The sequence below is a fragment of the Delphinus delphis genome, chromosome 5 (assembly GCF_949987515.2).
Source record: "Delphinus delphis chromosome 5, mDelDel1.2, whole genome shotgun sequence".
Lineage (NCBI taxonomy): Eukaryota > Metazoa > Chordata > Mammalia > Artiodactyla > Delphinidae > Delphinus > Delphinus delphis.
Genome location: NC_082687.1, coordinates 120,857,594 through 120,881,016, shown reverse-complemented (window position 1 = coordinate 120,881,016; position 23,423 = coordinate 120,857,594). Strand labels below are relative to the sequence as shown.

Below are 23,423 nucleotides of genomic sequence, written 5' to 3'. Positions count from 1 at the left end.
AAGAAAGAAAGAAAGAAAGAAAGAAAGAAAGAAAGAAAGAAAGGAAAGAAAGAAAAGAAAAGAAAAGAAAGAAAGAAAGAAAGAGAAAGAAAGAAAAAAGCTAGTCATCTCATCACTATTTCTCCAGAGAGAGTACTTGCTGAGGGAGGAAAAAAAAAAAAAAAAAGACAAGGTTTTTGGCAGATTATAATTATTCACACCCTCGTTAGTTAGATTCATCTTCTTAAAACACTGGTTAACTTTATTTCTCTCCTTTTCAGAGGCTCACTAATGACTAAAAACTAAGGTTCAAATGCTTTCGGTTAGCATTCAATCTTTTAACTTGTCTTCTAAATCTCAGGAGAGTCTCATAGATTTTGAGGTTGTTCTCCCATTTAAATTGTTAAGACTCAATTTCGGATACATTCCTCTGTTCACTATTGAACAGAACCAGAATCTCAGAACCAAGGGCCTCACAACTCTTTTCACAACACCCTCTTCCCCGGCCCCCAGGTGCTGCTGGCTTGCAATTATCTCCCACTGCTTCCTGAGGAGTCTTCAGCTAGGTTCACCTGCTTTGTAACCCAGGCTCTACCTTGCACTCCTGCCTCCATTCTGCTTCCTCCTCTTCAGAAATGTCCTCACCTTTCCTAACCAACTACCTTCAATATTTCAATGACTCTAAGGAGCAAATTTCTTCATCCTTTAACATCACAGAAATGAGTGAGTGTGTATCTTGGAATCAATGCACATCGTAACTTAATTGGCTGCATTTTCTTTCTCAGTAATGATATACCTTAAAGTAATGATATACCTTACCATCAATGGCATCTTAACACCTGTATGACTTCCATCTGACTTGGCTCCGCTGTTTTCAAAATACTCCCCCACAGAATCATGCCTGTTTTATCTTATTAAAACTGTTTTTGAGTGAGAAATGAGACTTTTAAAAGCAACATTTGGTAGCTCCCAAATGGATCAAAATATCAGATTAAAAACTTGTCAAAATGTTTACAAAAGAAAACTAAATAATGCCTGTGAATCCTTCAGAATTAGTTCCTCAGAATACTTAATAGCTATAACCATATCACAAAGACACACACTTTTGGTGGGGAATGATTTACCTGGAATTTGCAAGTGATTTGGTTAGAATTATTCTCCATAACAGAGTCTAATGGACAGAACACTGGGGCAGGAGTCAAATACTGTTCTTGGATCCATGTTACCTCATCTGAAAAGTAGACGGTTTGACATGATCAAGACCCTTTCAACACTTAGCCTCTGTGGTTTTCAGTACTGATATTTGGATAAAGATCACCTTTATTGGTAGGGGAAAAAAGGGTTCTAAAATCTAGGATACTATGACAATTTTAGCAGCTGAATTTGAACCTTGTTTTGAGTTATAGGAATCTGCTCTTTCTCTTGAGTTGCAAGTGATGAGACAATTTGGCACTTGCAACTTGGCATTCTTTCCCTTTCTTGCTGACTTCCTTCCTCTGATTGCTGCAGACAGGTTGTAGCAAGTAAAGCTCTCTTTAGCAGAGATTTATTGAGCTCAAATGTTCCTTCTGTATTTTCCTCCACTGACATGATGCAACAATAAGCATATTTATATACTGCCTATGTATTCTGTATTTCTGGACTTGAACTTCTTTTGGGAGCCACTACACAATAGGTATTACCACACCTGGAACTTCACTTGTCAAGAAGGAGAGAGATGAAATACTGGAAAGGTATTTTATTCATCCCTATTATTGTTATGTCTTAGTAAATTAATAGCTTAGTAAACTCTAGTCTTTATATAGAGTTTATATAAAATTGCATTGATATAAAAACTCTAAGTATCTCCCCCTCCACACATATATAAACAAAACCTTTGCTCTGTAACTCCTTAGATTCACCTCTCATTGCAAATACACTGTCATAGACAAATTCCAAGAGGACCCCCAATTTTTTAAATATCCAAAAGAAATAGAGAAGCACCTGATCTGCGATTCAGGTTTACTATTTTCTCTGTCAAAAATGATTTGGGAAAAGTCATTTTATCTTCTCAAAGCTTTAATGATCATATGCATAAAGTGAGGACTTGGACTGTTGATGGTTTTCAATCTATTTCTGCCTCAACACACCAGAGATGATCCTATTCAGTCTCATTATACTCAGAGGCTCACTGCCCTAGTAATGCTACAGTGAGAGGGGAGGGTGAGGGTGTCTGTGAAAAAGCTTCTGGGTGTATGTGAGAAACCTAAAAGCCCTGTGTGTATTTCTGGGGGTAGTCAGTCTAATCTCCTCCTTACTCCTACCTACTTCCATTACTACAAACTAATAAGCTCAAAGGTCCTTTCCAGCATTGGTTTCTGTGACTCTGTAAATGGAAAGGACTCTTTCAATATGAACATGTTTCATTATTTAAGTTGAACAGGTTTTGCTCTTCGTAATATTGACGGGTTTTTTTTTTCTTTCAGCATTTTAAAGATACCATTCCACTGTTGCCTGGCTTGCACTGTTTCTGACAATTCCCACCTGTGTTCCTGTACTGAACATGTTTTTTCTTTTTTCTCTTTTTGGTTTGCTTTTGAGACTTCCTTTTTTATCACTGCTTTTCGGCAACTTCATTATCATATACCCTAGTGAGGTCTTCTTGTGTTTATCTTGCTTGAATTGCTTTGTGCCTGCTTATCCTGCTTATTCTTGGAGCTACTTTTTTCTGTTGGGTTGATAGTTTTATCAAATCCGAACAAATTTTGGCCATTATTTCTTTAAACCTATTTTCTCTGATTCTCTTCCCAATCCACCCCCAGGAATTCATCTATGTTAGATCACCTAATAATGTCCATCAGATCACCGAAGCTCTGTTCTTTTGTGTATTTGTGTGTGTGTGTGTGTGTGTGTGTGTGTGAGTGCGCGCGCGCGCACGTGTGATTTTGTTTTATTTTTGCCTTTTTCTTTCTGGGCTTCAGTTTGAATGGGTTCATTTGCCAATAGTTGATATGTTTACTGATTTTTCTTTGCAGTGTCTCATCTGCTGTTAATCCCATTCAGTGAAAGCTTCATTTCAGATTTTGTATTTTTCAGATCTAGAAGTTTCATTTGGTTCTTTTTTCAAGAAATAAGAATATAAATATGACATTTCATAAGGCAACCGGGAGGGTTACTAAATCAATAGAAAGCAGTTCGTCTTGGGGAGTAGAAATTTGAGAATGAGGAGGAAAGGGCAGGAGACTTCTGTTTTCTTTTTAGCCTTGTAGTTCTTTTTGATTTTTAAAAATATGAGCAGGTATTACTATGATAAAACTAAACAGAAACAGATATATAAATAAAATATATATATATATATACACATATATAAAATGATTTTATAAGCAATACTATCCTCTCTCTCTCTGTCTCCCCACAAAATATAAACTTTTGCACTCTGGGAAGTACTGGGATAATTTTCTCTACCCCATACTGCTTAGAGTGATTTACTTGAAGGCTGAGACTGAGTGGAGTCATGCATAAGTGAAACTCTGTGCACAAGAACACTCAGTCCCCTTCCTTTCCGTCCTCCAGGACCAAAATCTTATCCAACTATCAGACAGTTTTTAAGAAAACTATCATAGGCAAGACACTTTTGAAATAGTTTATGTTACTGGAAGTAAAATAGGTGGTTAGCTCTCATAAACAGAATTTAACAATAACAACAACATAGGAAGCTATCATATTATCTATGGTGGATTAAAGATGGCTGCAAATATTTTCCCATTCTTCCCATCAAGAGGTTGAGTCTATTCTCCTCCCACTCAATCTGTGAGATGCTCTGGCCAAAATGTGGGGCAAGAGAATTGGGTAAACTGACATGGTATAACATCAGAGAGGGGCTTTCAGAGATCTGTGGCTTTTGCTTTTCTGGGCTTGAAACCTCCATCTTAGAACCTAGCTGCCATGTCTTTACAAGCCCGTGCTTGTCGAGAGGCCATGTGGAAGAGCTCCAAGGTGCTCCAGGAGAATGCCCCAGGTGAGCCAGACATATGAGTGAGCCACTGTGGATGCTCTAGGTCAGTCAAGCCTCCACTTAAACGAGGGAGCTAGGACTGGGCTCAACTGCCCACTCAGACAAGGGGAGAGCTAATCAACAGCTGAATGATAAAAGAAATAAATAAGAAAGGAAATAAGAGGAAAATCTGGGACATTTCCGTGATTATAAGATACATGTGGTTATTATTATGACAATTAAATAATTTATCATGTGTAAAATTTTAAGATAGTGCCCAACACACCATAAGTATTCAGTAATGTTAGTGATTATAACTACTATCCAAGAAATAACCTGAGTTTCCTCATTATTTATTATTTTATGCATCAGATGTCAGCTATCCCCTTGCCGGAATGAGCAGTTTGGCCAATCCTAGTTTCCTCTTTCAAACGTGCCTATACACACCCACCACAGCATAAAGTAGAAAGCATTCCAGCTACCAGAACCCACTTCCCATTAAGAAATGTTGGGGATTACATATTTTAAATGGCCGCTATATTTATTCATTAATATTTTACTTCTTACTCAGTTAAATGAGTAGTATGAAAATTATTCTAGCTAAAAGTTTTTTTTTTAAAGCAGTAAAAAACCCTACAATTTCTTACCTAAAATAATGTTTAGGAAATCTAAAATTTTTACATGTTTGCTGTATGATGAAAATAACATTGTTTAGACTTCCACGTCATTGACATGGATGCATATTTCCACATGCAAAAATCAACTAGTTATTTATTTTACTTTATTTTTGTATGTGTGAGGTAGGCAGGGAAAGCATTGTTTAAGATCATTTGGTCATATCAGAATCCTGTGAAGAAGAGAGAGCATTTGTATACTTTGATGTAAATACATGCATACTCTTCAGAGGCACAGCCTGGAGCCCCACTGATAATCACTGATTTAGGCAAACAACTTATTTTATTTCCTGTTCCTCCCCTCAGACCTTCCCCCCACCCCCACACCCATGCACAATTTCTCTGATAGTATCCTTCCCGTGTTTGTTTCTTTCCTTTTTCCCTCCATTGACTCCTTGTACATTTTCTGCATTAGATGATTCTAATTCTTTAGCCTAGGATTTTGCCAAGATCTGCAGCAAAGATTCATCTTACATAATTTTATTGCTATCTCCCTTCATCACTTGATTCTCTATTTCCCCATTTCTAAGCATGAAACTCCTCTAATTACAAAGCATAAGTAAGACCTCTGTTACAACTTGGGTAAGGTGTAGAAGAACAGTGCGCTACAGGCATATGCACTCACGTGTGGGTTCTATACTGACTTCAATTCTAACATGTCACAAATTTTTCCAAGGTCGGTACCTTTTTTTTTTTTTGTAATCAAAGGAACACCACCATCCTCCTATCCCACTCTACGAATATACAGTGGATTAGTAAAGGCTGTGGTGGTATCAGCAGACCAGCCAACTCTATTCTAGTTACTGTAGAAATAAGAGTCATTCGTTTGGGCAGAAAGTTGAAGGAATCAAGATATACAGCTAATGGCGCATATTGAAATATAATAAGGCAGTTGCTACAGCCTGGCTAGGGACCAACTCCATTATCTTTTGCCATATCAGCATTCTGATCCTTTCACCGTTCTGGCTGATCTGCTTCTAAAATCATTTTATAAGCACGCACTCTTCATCACTCCTTGGAAAAGCTTCATTGTGTAATTTTAAAAGCATTTTTCTCTCTCTTCATCTCCCTCCTGTTCTCCAAAAATGTAGAGTTCTGGTCTTAATCAGTGTGTACATGTAGCTCTTAGTAGTGCTAAAAAGGAGTTATACATATATTTTAAAAAGAAAGGTGAAATTATTGCCTTCTCACATGTACCCATGTTTAAATAGTTGTAACAGATGTAACTTCCAGAATACCATAAATACTGATATTTTTAAATGACTTTTATTTCAACTTTTTCCAATTATTCAATAATTTTAAATGATTTAACACTATCATCTATATAAAAGCTAGCTCTGAGAAACTTTAAATTGCTTTTTTTCTCCTTAAATTTGTATTTCCATTCCACTACCCCCTTCATTACTCATTTTGTAATAACTTTCACAAATAAAACTATGTACATACATTAAATTTTTAAAAATTCACATGAATATAAGGTTCTAGCTATTAAATTTCCTCTGGATTGAATTAGCATTGCAATTATTTATGTACCATTATATATATTATAGACTTAGACAAAATATTAAGCATAAAAAGTTACAGTTTATTGGAAATTCATTTCTTAATGAGACCGATGGAATTATCTCATTAGTCTCTTCCTCCCCAGTGTATTCTTGTAAACATGGGAGACTATAAAGCACAGACTTTGTTCACATAAACAAGTAGGTGAGAATATAGGAAATTTTGCTATAATAACATCTCCCAGTTCTTTGAAATTTAAATTATATATCAGAAAAGACAACAAAAAAATCACAACTTAAAATCCTTTCAAACTGCAACTCCTGAGAAAATGAGAGTGAAAATCATTTCCTGCTTTTACTCTCCAATCCCACCTCTCCAGGGCCTCTGTTCACTAGCAAATCTCTTAGGATCTCCACCCTAGGCATCTTTATTATTAGGGGCTTTCCTGCTTCTATAACAGTTGCCTGGTCCACAGAGTGAAGAGAGTTGAGAGAGATAAGATACCTAAATCTATTGCTAATACAATACTGTCTCCCAAGCCAGGCTCCCATACTGTCCTGATACTCTTGTCTTGTCTCTAGCTGGCACTAGACTGCTACTTTCTTGCCTTATACTAAAAACAGAGTGAGCAATTATAAGGGCACTATGAAGGAAAGAAAAGGGCTCAATTAGAAGACTCTCCCTCAGCTTATGATCCCTCTAATATGGCTCTTGACGTTTTCCTTCATAATAAAGCCAGTTTCCACCTCCCTAGTTGGGAGGTAGGCTAAGATCATCTCTAAAGTCTCTTTAAGGTCTAACATTTCCTGGTTCTAAAATTGAGTAAATTTTCTCCTTTTACATTTTTCTTTTTGACACTGAACTGATTCTCTCTGGAATTATTTCGTACTAGACTCTGAAATACTTCCACATTTAGCAATGGCATTCTGAAAATTCATAGCAGGAAGCAAACACAGTTTAAGCAAGTTCATACCTCATGTTATAGGTCATATTTTAAATTTCTATTTCAATTTTTATTAGGTAAAGTCTTGTTTGTTTGTTTCTAGGACCCAGGGCTGTGAAGGGCCATGGGAATCTAAATAACGGCTCATACTCATAAACACTAGGGTTTCTGAATGCTGCTAGAACAATTAACATATAAAACATATAAAGCTACTTAACTTAAACATGGTTTTCTCCAAACCAGAAATCCTGGTTATTTTCTAACTTAACAGGAATGTTTTGTTTTACAAAATGAAAATTTAAAAGAAAGCAAATATATCTTTTTCTACTAACATTTATCATATATGTTAGCAGGATTCTAGATAATAAAATTGCATTACTCCTTACAAATATTTCAGACATTTCTAGGCTAGGACCTTTCTAAACTGCTCTAAAGTACTGCTATAAATCATTAAGAGTAATCCATATGCAACCACCAAAAAGGAAAAAAAAAAAATTCGAGGATTAAGAAATACTGTATAAAATGCATCTGAAATTAAATTATTGCTAATTAAATCTTAAAAATTTAGTAGTTCAATCACCAGTCACTAGAATGCCACTCCAAAAATATATCTTTTTCTATCTACATCTGTATCTATCTACAAATGTAAACCAACATGCCAAATGGATATCTCTCATTGGGCATCAATTTCCTCATCCATAAAATGAGAAAGTATTTGCCGGAGAATTGCTGGGGAGACTAACAATGAGATGAGATAGTGTATGTCTCAGTGAACTCAGGTATACAGTGAATTATGTTTCTCATTTTTTGTTGTTACTATTGTTTGGAAGTTGTTAAAATCATTGGCTTTGGATTCAAACAGAATATTAATCCAGCTACTACGAACTATATTACTCCATGGAAATTTGTAAACTCTCTAAGCTTCAGACTCTCTCTTGTAAAAGAAAGAAATAATGTAAGGTGCTTAGCATGTTAACAAATTGAAATTGCATGATTTGCTATTTTTAGATGTGCAGTATCACCAACTGCTCAATTTGTCATCGATGAGTTTTATTTGAAGAACTCTGTATGTCACTGACAAGATTTAATGAAGAAATTGCAGCCACCTTCAAGACTCCTGTGTCTTCGCTGCACTGGTCCTCTTCCTTGACTTGTCTCCAGCTTCAGTTTCACTTAAACAACTAGGCAACTGAGTAAAAGAGCGGGCATATATATACAAGCTGTCAGTGTAGCTAGATAAAATTATTCCCCCAATTGTGTAATGGGTAAAAGAAACTGTCAGAATAAATAATTTATGAATAATTTGTTAAAAACTAATTCTATATAAGATACAGGCACTGGGAATATCACAAGCAAGAGAGTGAATCTCTGCCTTTCAGGAGTTTGCAATGTAGGGATAAACAACACGATAAATAGCAATTTAAAGCCATGTATATTAAATGTTCAGTGGACACAATAGAATATGTTCCACAAGAGACTGGAAGAAGGAGAAAATAAATTATTCAAGGCTGGGAAAGTACTTGCTTTCAATGCATTTTGTAAGCAAGTCCCACTTTTCCACAGGTCCATCTACTAATGGAGAAACCAAAACTGACAGATTTTTAAAATATTTTATAGGAAAAAGAACACAAGAACATTCAGAACTATTCATAAACTAGTATGCGCAATTTCATCAAATAACTAAAAATCGGGGTTCAAGTCCCTATGAGTCTGGAAAATTTTACATAGCAGGCCCTGTGTGGACATATTTTTATCCCAGTGGAGTTTTTCCTTTTGTCTCAAAACTGACTGTAAAAACAAGTAATTTTTTTCTTGTTATTGAGAGAAACACTTCTTCTTTTAATCATATCTAATACTTAAGACAGGTTAAAGAAAGAAGAGAAAATGCCCCTTTATAATTATGGAGATTTACAATTACTGTATAGTTTACAACAGTCCTACTCACAAGACATCTTCCTTTTTCAACCAAAGCTAGGATCTTTCTGGATATTATTTACTGGCTTCCCTTGCATGTGGCACCCAGTGCAGAACCTAGTATATAAAACTATAATCTGGCTTCAGATGATAAGAGAACAAAAGGGAAAGCATAATTAGCATGACTATATTATTGAAGCATGTAAAGAAATTGAAATTGAATTAGATCATTTATATAGTTTATCCTTAAATTGAACTTTGCTGAGCAAGACAGAAAAATATCTGTTAGAAAGAATATTAAAAAGTAAATGAATGATTATACAATCATTTCAAAGTGAAATATTTTATAAAGGCCAGGTGAAATAGATCTTGGTGAAATTACAGGTAGCAAATGTGAAATGTGGAAATTAAATATAAAGAATGCAATTAATGTCTTAATGTGCAGCATTTTTAATGTCCTTTTCCTAGGAGAGTAGAAAGCATTGGTTAAAGATTGCTATTTTTTATATGAAAGAATTTTAAGTTATAATATAAACTATTTTGGTTATTAAAAAAAAAAGTAAATGAAACCGACAGATAAATAGAGCTAAAAAGTTATGAGGATGGACTTTCCTGGTGGCGCAGTGGTTAAGAATCCACCTGCCAGTGCAGGGGACACGGGTTCGAGCCCTGGTCCGGGAAGATCCCACATGCCACGGAGCAACTAAGCCTGTGCACCACGACTACTGAGCCTGCGGTCTAGAGTTCGTGTGCCACAACTACTGAGCCTGTGTGCCTAGAGCCCATACTCCGCAATAAGAGAAGCCACCACAATGAGAAGCCCGCACACTGCAACACAGCCCCCGCTTGCTGCAACTAGAGAAAGCCCACGCACAGCAACGAAGACCCAATGCAGCAAAAAAAAAAAAAAGAAAAAAAAAGTTATGAGGATGTACTCTTTCCAGAATTTCTGTCATGTCTATATATGACAGGGTAGTAACAAGAAAATGATGCCAATGATTCCTAGAGTAACTAGAAAAATTGTCAATTCCCCAGGCCTAGAGAATACTTGAGCTCTTCCATGAAGTTTACTACTTGTCTACTGGCAAACTGCCTAATGCTTTCTGTCCCTCAGTCTTTTATAGAAAGGGGATAATTGGCACTTACTAATTTCATAGTATGTCTTGGCAAATTAATTAAGACAACTGGCCTGTCCTTACTGATGAGAAGAGTAAACTAGTCTCTTCCTGGGGGTGCAAACAGGACATAGTTTAATTCCTGGGAAGATACATATTTATAAAATGTACTTTATTGACCTGTACAGATTAGAGTAACATTAAGGAATAATAAGAGTTTTTATTTTCAAAGTACTTTGATTAAACATATTTATTATTAAAATTAATAGTAACCACTATTTGTGGTTTGATTTAGGTACAAAAAAGATAACGGAAGATTGAGTAAAAAACATTCTAAAAACCTGAATATTCACAAAATTTAATTTTAATGACCATTATATTAATATTTTAAACTCTCTTACTAGCTCTAATTCTAGTAAGAACTGTAGAATTCATTGTAATTCTCAAAACCCATAATCCTTGGTTTATTTAGTACCACAGAATAAATTTACCATACATTTTAAGTTGTGTTGATAAAAGATTTTACTGCAGAGATGCAAGTCCTTATAGCCTTACCATAATAATTATCAGAGATTTTAATCATTAGTGGGTACAATTATAGCAAGCTACAGTTAGCTAAGTACCCTCTGAAAAATAATGTCTATATAAAATAGGTTATTTACTGGCATTGAAGGAAAAGATTATTTACTTCATCTGAATGAGACCTTCATCACCTAATGACTGTTGAATTTGTCTTGGCTCATTGTGGAATTGAGATCGAGTATGTATGTCTAGTTATGGTGCTAAGGAATGGTAAAGAATTTAGCTCAGGAGATAATTTAAGACATTATCAAAATTTTATGACAGTAAATTTTATATATATTTACACTTTTAAAAATAATTTAAAGAGAAATCCATGTTCATCGCAGTAAAGTTAGAAAACTGAGGGAAATATATACTTACCATCACTTCCATAGATAACCACTTTTAACATTTGAACATATGTATCTTTTCAGGTTTTTTTCCCTATAAACAAAGGTATATGTACACACAATTATGCGTATACAGCAGTTTTTTTTTTAAAGAGTTTATATTGAAAATTTCTAGGCAAAACGAAGGGCTAATTCTCCCCAGTCTATTCACCAATATCTATGCCTCTGAATGAAATGTGGCGTTATGTGCACGTCCAATATGAAGTGCAGTCTATTTGCAAAGCAACACTTTATAAAAGTTAAAATGAAATTAAGTTATTCAAAGTATTCATTTGTGAAAACACAGAGGCATTCATAACTTCAATTTCTAAATCACTAAAAAAATGTATTTTCAAAATGACATGGGAGGGTTTAATGAATCTGGTAGCTCTACTTTACATGTATAATTAGCATAAACTATCTAATTCTACCAACTCATAGGATTATAAAGGCTAAATAAGATAATGATTATTAGAAGTTCCATACAAATTGGAGTCATGATTTTTATAACATCCCACTGTCAAGATTCTACTTACTAATTTATAATTGGTCTGTTCTCTGCATATGGACCTTGACATGTATTATATACAAGTGTTACTTGTTCAAAAAAATCATTGAGAATATTTTGCCTCTTGTAAAATGGAAAAATTAACAGTCACAAAAGACAAAAATATACCTACATTGAATTCAGAGACTATCCAAATGATTAAAGATAGTCTTCATTCATTGAGACTACCGGTTGCATAACCCCTCAATTTTCACCCTATCAGTCCTTTTCTTTAGATTTTACTGTATACTTCAATCATTCTCCAGCTAGATGCTTCTCAAACTTTAATGTGCATACGAATTATCTGGGAGATCTTCTAAAAATATACAATACTTAGACCATCAGTCTTTTCCAGAAACATTAGAATTGCTAAATCTCAGACTCCATCCCAGACATACAAGTGACTCAAATGCATATTAAAGTTTAAGAATCGCTGCCTAATCATCCATTCAACACTCTTTCCTCCATGTGGCAAAACTGAGTCCCAATCAATATGACTATCTCCATTTCACACAACTACAACTGACGGCTAAGCACTGCAAATGAAAAATCTCAACAAAATTACCTCCATTCTCATATAGATCCTTAACCTTGCCTGGCATTCCAATTTCCTCATAAAGTTCTTTTTCTCGGAAGTTATTTCAAGCTTCCCCATTCTCCTCAAATCCCTAACCTGACCACTTTCCTTTTTTCTCAGCAGCTGACCTAACCTCCTATGTCACAGAGGAAATAAAATATATTAGATAGGAACTCTCTTAACTTCCTGACATCAATAAACTTACAAACCCTAACTTTACATAATTTATTTCTGAATATTCAAACTCCTACATAGATATAATTTCTTCTGCACTCATTACAGACTCCTTTTCTTCTGCCCACTCTTGAATATTGGAGTGCACCTGGGTTCCTTCCTTTCAACCTTTTCTTCAGCTACTATATACTTACGCTAGGAGATACTATCCATTCCAATGGCTTCAATTATCACTAAAATGCTTAGTCTTAAATCTGTATCATTGGCCAGCTGAACTAAGGATCCAAAGGCTATTAAATATTTTAAATACCTTAAACTCAATATATCCCATACAGAGCTCTTTATCTTTCCCCCAAAATGTATTCCTGTTTTCCCTCTCCCTGTGAAACATACCACCATCCAACCAGTTCTCAAGACCAGGACTGGCTACATAATTTACAAGGCTGAGTTTAAAAGGAAAATCTGGGGTTCCTTGTCCAAAAACCATTAAGAATTTAAAGACAGCAACAACAGCATTAAACCAATAGTGAGTCCCTTCTGGGCACAGGGCCCCACTCAGCTGTACAGACTGAATGCTCAGAACGCCGATCCTGTCAGAGTAAAATCAAGGCCATCGTCTAACCAACCATGATGTCCTGTGCATTCCACTCCCAAGGATCTCTTGAAACCAACTACTTCCTTTCACCCCATCTTCATAATTCCCTAATTCAGGCCACTGACTCTCCTCCTAGATCGCTGAAAAGTCACTTCTACCAACAGACCCTCATCCTCTTATTATAATCAGAGAATTCTGAAACACCTATCTGATCATGCCACCTGCTGCTTAGCAGCCTTAATGGTTACTCTTGCTCCCAGGATAAGAGAAAAATTCTTTGCCATGGCATTCAAAGACTATTACGGTTAAACCATAAATTGTCTCTTCAGCGTGATCACTTCTGCCACTCTCATCTTCCCCTCCATGGCCAAGCCATACTGAACTACAAATGTATCATGTGCTCTCTCCATTTTAGGCCTTTCCACATAATGTTATGCTCTTCCTGAAACATCTCATCCCTTCCACTCCATTACTTCTAGCCCCCTTACCATGTTCATTCTAAGAAACTTTTCTTTTTTCCTAAATCTAGTTTTAGTGTTCTCTTTGTCCTACCCCATTCCCCTTGGAGTTCTCTGCACTTCTGCCATCACAGAATTTAGCACTTTATTGTAGTTCCCTGTTTACTTGTCTGTAACCACCACCAAACCATATGCCTCATGAGAAGAGATTTCATCTATTTATTCATTCTTGTATTCCCAGCACTTAACATTATACACACTAAGGATCTAAACAAATATTTTTAGTAGGTAAAAAAACAAACAAAGCCCCCAGAAAACAATCAAAATGTTGAAAATGTTTTTAGGAATATTTTTAATGTATTAAAAAGTAGAGGCAAAGTATAATTAGGAATTTAAGTATAATTAGGAATTTAATAATATAATTAGGCAAAGTATAATCAGGAATTTAATAATAATTATAAGGCAAAGTATAATTAGGAATTTAATAATAATTATTAAAGGCAAAGTATAATTGGAATTTAATAATAATTATTACTATTGGGAAAAGTATAATTAGGAATTTAATAATAATTATTAACTGTCTGGGAATAGAACCTTCCCATGTATCTCACAAATCTAATGTTCATTTTCTTTTTGGAAATTCACTATACATAAATATTGGGAAGGATCTCAGATTCCCAAAAGCACAAATAATTTTCAAAAAGAATACATTTGTACTAGCCTACCAGATTAATATATAAATGATACCTTATAATGAATATATATGATAATCTATTACATATAAATCAACCACATTTAATAATGTATTTTAATACACAGTGAACAAAATATCCATAAAGAATTTTTCATGGGTATAAACTGAGGCAAACTTTTAAAAAGTAGGCTAACAAACAATATTTATTAAGCATTGTTTTAAGTTATTTCAAATTTATTATTCATTTAATCCTCATAACAACCCTCTGTAATAGGTACTCCTGTAATTTCCATTTTACAGGTGAAAAAACAGTCACACAGATTCACTAATTTGCCAAAGGTAATACATATGGTAGGAGATGTAACTGGGATTCAAACCCATGGCCTCAGTCCATGTTCTTAACCATCACATATCAAGCTGTAGCAGCTTAGATACAACCAATCAATCAATAAAAAAATGTTAAATTGCCATACAAAAAAGAGCTCCCTAATAATAATTACTGCTATGCTAAAAACAGATGCCAATAATGTTGTAGTGAACAGTGTCTATTTTGAAATGATTCTGATTTCTACTTCAACTCATAAATGTCACTGTTAACAAGATACCATGGCATGCTTGAAAGAGAGGTATTACCGAACACCCCCATTCATGAAAGATCCCTCAAGCTGCAAATACATATTTTTGTCTGTTAAACAAATTAAAACCTTGTATACAAGAAGCAGGTACTTCTTAGATTCAACTGGTACCTGGCAAAAGCAAAGCAAGCTTGGATGACACATTATCACTCACCATAGGATTACACACTCAGAAATTTTTCAGGTCAATGATAAAAGAATATATTGCAACTGACTTTATTTTTAGTACAGAGAATCAGATGGATTACTTAACTTCCCACTCAATAGCCATCATCAGATTTTCTCAGTGCCTTTAAATCTATTCCCAGAAACTCCCAAGGTCTGTAGCAACCCTGTTAACTAGTTCAGATTCTTTAAAGGCCATGAAAAGTCACTGATTTCTGGGAAGAATATCCAAATGAACAAAAGTAACATTCATTATAGAGTCATTTATTAGCTGTTAGATCACGGACCAAGTTTCTTAACCTCTGTGAGGCTGTTTCTTTACCTACAAAACAGTATGAAAAGTATCTACCTTAACTGCATTATTATGCAGATTGAAATGAGACAGTATATGCAAACTACTTAGCCTGCCACATAGAAAATGAATTTTTTAACAAATAAGTAATGTGAGTTTATCTTTTCCTAACTATTCTGACTTTCCGTAATCTCTCTGTTCTCTGAACTGTAACATTTACTATATCAAACCAGCTAGTACTAGGTATCAAAAGCCTCTAGCTTGCTTTTTCCCCAGGCATAAACTTTTACGTAAGTTCATTCATTCAATATTGATGGGAATATTTCCCAGTATTAGACAGAAAGACTGAACTAAAGGACATAATCTGAAAAAATTACTGCCCCAAAGCATCAGTAATGTTTCTGGTGAGGCCTGACTTTCTGAGCATACTTTCAGGTTAAAGACAGAAAAAGAAAAATTTATATTTACTTCTTGATGAAGCCAGGCTTTAGGTTCAACAGTTTTCTTCTTTTCTGCTCCATTTATGAAACTGTTAAAATCCTACTGGTCTCTCACTTTCTGAAAAATGCAAAACATAAATTCTACTCTTCATGCTTCTACAGATTAGGAGGCTGACAATGTGCATACAATGCAAATTTATTAACATAACACTTTTCTCCTTACTTTCCCCTAGTAATACTTAAATCATACCTTCTTTAAACTTTTGTTCTTATTCCAAGCAGTCATAAACTGAATAAAGATCTGATTTGAAGGGATGGTACAATTTTTGTTTTATGATTTCATAGGAGAATTATGATAATATAAATAATTTGGAAATGGGGAATGTTCCTAGAATAAAGATGAAAAGCTTAAATTTGTATTTATTTTGAGCTCATAAGTTCTATGCAATTCTATTAGAAGTGCTATGCAGATGCTGACCAAGATTAGAATAGACAGAAAGATACAGATGGTGTAGTTTATTCAGTATATGTTATAGACTATACTGGAAAATGTGTGTGTGTGCACATGTATATAAGGCAAATCATACAGGCTAAACAAGAACCTTGGAGAAAATAAGGTATTATGTATACAATGAATGACAGGGTGATTCAATCTTTAAATCTTCCTGTTTCTGGCTTAACACTTTCCAGACTACCCTTCTCCAAACAGACTCATATCAACCCAGGCCAGTTTAAAAATACAAAAATGTTAGTCACCAAGTTGAGGAAATCAGAAGATTCTATTTAGGTAATTAGCCAAAAGGCTGGAAAAGCTCCTAAGAAGCTGGATTCCTGACAATGGATGAGGACCTTACCATTCCAGATTCCTTGAGATCTAAGAAACCTTTGTGCAGAAAAATATAGAGGAAGGGGCATAGATATCACATGCATTAACCATCACACTGTGAGAGGAAAAGGAGATATCACCAGGTTCCCCAAAGGAATACTTAGAGTTAACAAGCAATTCATTTATAGTGATGACCAACGACAAATTGCCGATACAGTCTCTATAATGGGAGAAAAAATTTCAACATTAGAATTGAAAAGGAAAAATAAAACAATCGAAGATGTAACAACTTAAAATTTTAAACTTAAAATTTTAGTGCTAAAGTCAGGTATTTATCCATGACATTTTAATCTTTTTTTTTTTTTTCCTGGCGAAATTGTAATGATAGCTATTGTTTCTCAAGGGCTCACTTTGTAACAGGCTCAAAGCTAAATGGTTCATATGAGTTACCCCATACAATTCACCAACATTTCTGAAAAAGAGGTAGCATCCCCATTTTACAGATAAGCAAACAGTGCCTCATATCACACAGTAAAGGCCAAAATAGAATTCAAATCCAGCTTCAAATTATTTAAGACCCATTTATAACTATAGATTATTTTAAGGGGAAAACAAAGAAAAAGCTATTCTATCCTGTTTTATCTAAGAAGTACTTTTCGTAACTGCTCTTGGTTTTTCAGAGATTAATAGTGAGAGGGCATCTAAAAGAACTACCATTCTCCAGGACTTCCCTGGTGGCGCAGTGGTTAAGAATCTGCTTGCCAATGCAAGGAACATGGGTTTGATCCCTGGTCTGGGAAGATCCCACATGCCATGGAACAACTAAGCCCATGCACCGCAACTACTGAGCCTGCACTCTAGAGCCCACGTGGCGCAACTACTGAAGCCTGCATACCCAGAGCCCGTGCTCCTCAACAAGAGAAGCCACCGCAATGAGAAGCCTGCTCACTGCAACGAAGAGTAGCCCCCACTAGAGAAAGCCTGGACGCAGCAAGGGAGACCCAATGCAGCCAAAAAAAAAAAAAAAAGGAACTACCATTCTCCTGTATCAATGCCCACAAGAATGGAGTGAAGTTTATGGCAGACTACCAAAGTTAATATATCTATACAATACATTGTTTTAGATTGATATGAAATCAATATATGTATAGATTCCCTAGAAAATTCATAATTTAATGATGAAATAAATTACATATATAATTTAAAAAATGACAATATATCTGCTTTGTCTAAATGCTAACATCTATCTGCTGCTATCTAAATTGAATATATTTATTTACATGACAAATGTTAATCAGGACTTGAGAGTGCCAAAAAGAATCCTGAGACTAGGCCATGGATAAAACATGATGACTGCCCTTGTAACTATTAAGGATGCATGCATATATTCTTTCACTCTTACATTCCACAAATGAGTAACTCAGTGTAACAGGTACTTTCTGTGTACTACTCAGTGCTAACTAGTATCTAAAAGCAATTAAACTTTATAGTAATATAGATACTTAATGCAAAACACCCAACCTCTCTTGCTGAATTCTGCACAAACATACAGCCTATATTCACTATCCACTCTCCCAAATATTTACAACATTAAAGAAAGGAGAAGAATATCAAGAAGTTTTGGATGATGAGATGAGCCAGAAAGCCTATCTATTCAAATAGTCAACCTAGAGTTCAAAGGGCAATACTGCCAAGGAATGATCTTCAAGTACATTTCCCCTCTTTCAAGGAGGGACCATGTTTGCTTCAAAGAAAGCAGCAAGTTATTAGACTGTGCTATTAAGTTCCTAATATTCAACTTTCACATATGATTGGAAAAGTGGGATTTACGTGTTAAACAGAGGACCTGTATTGTTCATTCTTATTCCTATCTCTAGCTTCAGACTGGATTTATATGACCTGGGCCAAATTTTGATGTTTGTTTTCTTTTTCTTTTTGATACATATTTGTAATCATCTTTAAAAAGAAGAAAAAATATAGAAGGCAAAAATACATGGAACGTTCATAGGGCCAAAGGTAATTTTCAATGATTAGTCTCAAAACTCAAATCCCAAATTTGTAAATATTCACATATATGCTAAGTGATTGAATAATAAAATCGTTTTATACTTGCCAATTCAATTCAAAATTGAAGAGATCAGAAATTATCTTTTCCAACTTCCTAATCAACTTCAATCAAAATTGAAAAGAGATCAAAAATGATCTTTTCCAACTTCCAATCAACATAGCAGACATTTAGCATAATCAACCCCTTTTTAAAACACCTGCAATAACAGGATGATAATAATAAGTGAACAATTCTAGTTCATTGGGAAATTGTTCTATTTATTTTGCCAGAACCTTTTAATTCTGTCCTTTCTATAGGATAAACTTTTAAATATCTGAAGGCAATAACTGCCTTGTATTTTTCTATTTTCCAAGGTAAAATCATGTTCTGATCCATACCTGTTATGTCTAAAATTATTCACAAACCATGAGATCCCAAAACTGTGTATTATGTTCTAGATGTGATCTGACCAGGACAGAGTACCACAAAAGTATTAGTTCATGTGATCTGGATACTATAATTAATGAAGCCTAAAATGACATGAGCATTTTTTAGTAGATTTATGACAATGCTGACTTATATTACATGTGAGCTCAAATTTCCATTTACCACCAAACAAATAAAATCTTGGTCATCCTATATGTGTCTACTTTGATGATCTTAAACGTAAAAATTTACAGTTGTTTTCAGTAAACTTCATTTAGGGGAAGAATGTTGTATGTAATGTTAGGATTATTCTTTATATTGCGATAAACATCAAGATTTATTAAAAAAAGAAATATATACAGAGCAATGTGATAATCAGCAATCCACTTTAAAAATCAGAAAATATCCAAAGGGTTAATTTTAAATAGATTTAAATAAGAACCAAATTTAATTCAGCATTTTTCAATTTAGAGATTTATAATGTCTCTGGCATCACAAAAAAGGATGGCTTAAAAAAACCAAAACAAAACGAAACTCATCCTCTGAGGAAGTTGTTATGACACAGAACAGGTGTGGAGCTCTGACTCAATAAATAAGCTTAAACCATCATCCTATATCAATCATTTACAAGACTATTTTAATTATTTTCTATTGTGATGTTAGATTGTAAGTAAAAGAGGAAAGCCAGATTTCAAGTACAAAATCCATTAAACCATGTACATCTAACACTCCCACTGAAACTGAAGGCAGATTCTATTTTAAAACTAATAAAAATATGAGTGGTTGACAAAAGACGGATTTCCTCACTTAATCATCCTCCTGTATTAACAGCTTAATTTCCTACCTGTCACTTACTCAATCAAATGCTGGATGTTCTGTAAACAAGTTTGTTTGCTTTGTATCACAGAGACTGAAGGGAAGAAAGGAAATATAGTACAATATTTCTTTTCCTGAAACAGTTACCAAAATGTTAGCCTTCATGAGCTATGATATGCCAAAGAAAAGGGTAAATTCCTTGATTCAGCAATGACCTGTCAGTTGATTATCTGCCCATTCCTGAGGGCTCTCTGAACACCTGAACAACCCACCTGTGATTTACCACAGTATTCTGGAGAGTATTCAACACAGAGCTGACAGAATGGGGCTATTATTTTGACGTGCAAATCTTGATGGCAATGAACAGGACAAATTATCTTGTTTTACACTTTGTGTGTCTTGAAAAGAAGGGAGAATGTGAGTTCTCCAACTTTAGCCCTATCCCCACGGGACATCTATTTATCTCTTTGTGGGCATGGTATTTTAAACTGTTTGTTTTATTCTGGAAACCTATCTCTCTGCTATGGCTGAAAAGCAATGGATCTCAATTTGAAAACGGGAAAAAGTTCATACTAAATATTGATAATAAGCTTAAAAATTTAATAGAATGTATAAACTAAATGATTTAGAAAACTAGTAACCATTCACAAAGTTGTTCCCAAGTTGCTATTTATGCTCTACAAGTAGTGTAATAATGTGTCAACTTTTACAGAACATAAAATACAACATACATTTTTACTTAAATGAAAGATAAAAGTTCACTTCATATGACTAGTCATTCCTTCATAACGGTTTTAAATAAAGTACATTAATCCAGGTGTTGCTTTATCAATCTGATACTTTGAAATTCATTGAGTATCTTAGTTCTCTAATATGGAGATTAAGTTACCACTAAAGTATATTCTTTATTACTATATTTGTAAAACTAGAGTTTATACTTTTACTTCTAGCTTTTCTGAATCAAAATTCTGTTGAATGGATCAGATTTTAACCTTCAAATACCAGAGTTCATTTTCTCTAATCTTTAAAACTCATCTGATTTCAGAAGAACGAAAAAAGACTATTGTGTCCAAGGCTAAAAAACAAAAAACAAAATAGAGGCTGCTTAAAAGAAGTCTGATCAGAACAATTTCATTGCTGGTTTTAATGAATCTTTTTGAATGACTCTTAGTACTAATTCTTTAGGAAAAAGACACTGATTACTAAAGAAGAAAGAAAAAGAAAGCAGCCAAACTCAAAGCATTTTTTGATCTTTCAGCTCTATTTTCCTGGAAATAATCTGTGCTTCACAGACATCATGTTTTTGATTGTCTTAATATTTGAAAAATCTGTTTCTTTTTCCATTTGAGAAGACTATACTATAATCAAAGATGAAAAAGATAGCTATTAAAAATTCCATAATTATACCTGTTAACATCTCACAGGTAATAGGAAACTTTTAGGTGGATAATGTGAAGAGTACTTCCGCTTTAATGGTAAGGTTTGAGTTTGATAAAAATTAGACTTCTCTGATCTATATATGTAAATATTTTCCCCCTGAATTTGAATCTATTCAACTCTAGCATCCTAGAAAAAAATGTAAATTTTACTTTTGTTATTATTATTCATTAATAGTCTAATGTACGGTTCCCAGTCTGTGGGTTGCAGACTTCTGTGCTTGAAGGCCCTACATTAATACCAAGCATTATCTAAAACATGAATAAATAATATGACATGCACATATATATGCTATTGTTTTCTCAAATATATGTATATTGTGTTGTGATTACAAAAACAGAAAATCATTTAAAGGTGTTACACAGTACTCAGTAATTTTTTTTTCCAGAAAATATTTTTTCAATTACATTGAGAAAATTTAATTGCAATTATGTGGGAATCCACAAAATGTTTTGATGCCAAAAACTAGTTCCATTACTCAAAAAGTTAAGATAGCTGGAATAAATTTTTAATGAGCTATTTTAAGAAGTACTTAAGAAGATGGAAAAAAAGTCACATTTTAAAAACTAAATTAGGGGCTTCCCTGGTGGCTCAGTGGTTAAGAATCCATCTGCCAATGTAGGGGACACGGGTTTGAGCCCTGGTCCGGGAAGATCCCACATGCCGCAGAGCAATTAAGCCCGTGTGCCACAACTACTGAGCCTGCGTGCCACAACTACTGAAGTCCGCGCGCCTGGAGTCTGTGCTCCGCAACAAGAGAAGCCACTGCAACGAGAAGCTCGTGCACCACAATGAAGAGTAGCCCCCGCTCGTTCCAACTAGAGAAAACCCACATGCAGCAATGAAGACCCAACGCAGCCAAAAATAAAATAAATAAATTTATAAAAAAAAAAACTAAATGAGAACCCCCAAAGATATGATAATAAGTAGACTTAAAAACCACATGCTTAAAAGAGTAAGAGATTTGTCATAAGCACTACTATTGTCTAAAGTAAAGTACAGTCAAATGTGCCTACCCTGAAGCAAGTGTGCCAGAGTAAAAATCCCAGCTCTGCCACTTATTAGCTGTGTGACCTTAGGCAATTAAATCTCTTTGCATCTCAGTTTTCTCATCTATATCGATAATCTCATATTGAATTAAAAAAATAATTCCAAGAAAAGAGGCATGAATAAAGTTATTTTTCACATACTTGTAACACTACAAGGCTGAAAGTAGTACAGAACAAAACAAATGATTAAAGGTAGTACAGAAAAGATTAAGTGAAGAAGAAGAGGCTAAAGAGCAACTAACTTAAGGATGCCTTGAGGCACACACCTAGCTGTCACTGAATACCCATCTTGACCTAGATGGTTGTAAGGTTTCTACACTTCACTTTAACTTATAATATATTAACTCTAAGTACAGTCTGAAAAGTGAAGTGTGAATATTGCAATCACTAGGACAACTAATTTTAAAAAGCATACAAAGAAATACAATAATAAAGGCAAAATATGAAGTAAAATTGAGTACTGAAAAATATTCCAATCATTCAAAAGGAGGCAGAAAGAAGAAAATAGAGGAATGAAAAAATAAAAAACAGAAAAGCAACTAAATCACAGAACTAAACCCAAACATACTGACAATTATACTAAATGTAAATGGTATAAACACACCAATTAAAAAACCTGAGACCTAACTAAATGTTACCTATATGAAACTGAAATGAAATTAGAAATAGATATGTTAAAAGTAAAAGAATGGAAAAAGATGTCCCAACAACAGCAAACTACATTCTTTTAAAAATCACATGGAACATTCAATAAGATAGGATGGCATCCTGGATCATGAAACAAATCTATCAAATTTAAAAGAACTGAAATCATACAAAGCATGTCTCTGACCATAACAATTAACTAGTAGTTTAAAACAATAAGATATCTGTAAAATTCCCAAATATTTGGAAATTAAGCAACATACTTCTAAATAATCTATAATAAAATAGGAAGTCTTAGGGGAGAAATTAGAAGATTTTGAGCTGAATGCAAATAAAAATAAAACATATCAAAAAAATTGTGAAATGCAGGTAAAGCAGTACTTTGAAGGGAATCTATAGTATCTGAAGAAAGGTTTTAAATCAATAACCTAAATTTCCACCATATGAAACAAGAATAAGAAGAGCAAAAAATACCCAAAGGAAGAAGAAAGAAGGACAGAAAGAGGAAGGAAGGGAGGGAGGGAGGGAGGAATGGAGGGAGGACAAGAA

At 34.3% G+C, this 23,423-nt stretch overlaps 1 protein-coding gene across 2 annotated transcripts in view; it reads right to left on the bottom strand.

The window, feature by feature from the left end:
- The window catches only part of AFG2A (AFG2 AAA ATPase homolog A), a 342,950-nt gene that overhangs the window by 156,791 nt on the left and 162,736 nt on the right, over positions 1-23,423 (bottom strand). The window contains exon 15 of one of the 2 annotated variants that reach the window (XM_060012954.1): positions 15,118-15,746. The exons of the other annotated variant lie outside the window; for it this stretch is intronic. Coding sequence (XP_059868937.1) covers positions 15,729-15,746 — 18 coding nt within the window. The 3' untranslated portion in view covers positions 15,118-15,728. Of the gene's footprint in view, positions 1-15,117; positions 15,747-23,423 lie in introns of those variants that run through there. 2 annotated transcript variants of the gene reach the window in all.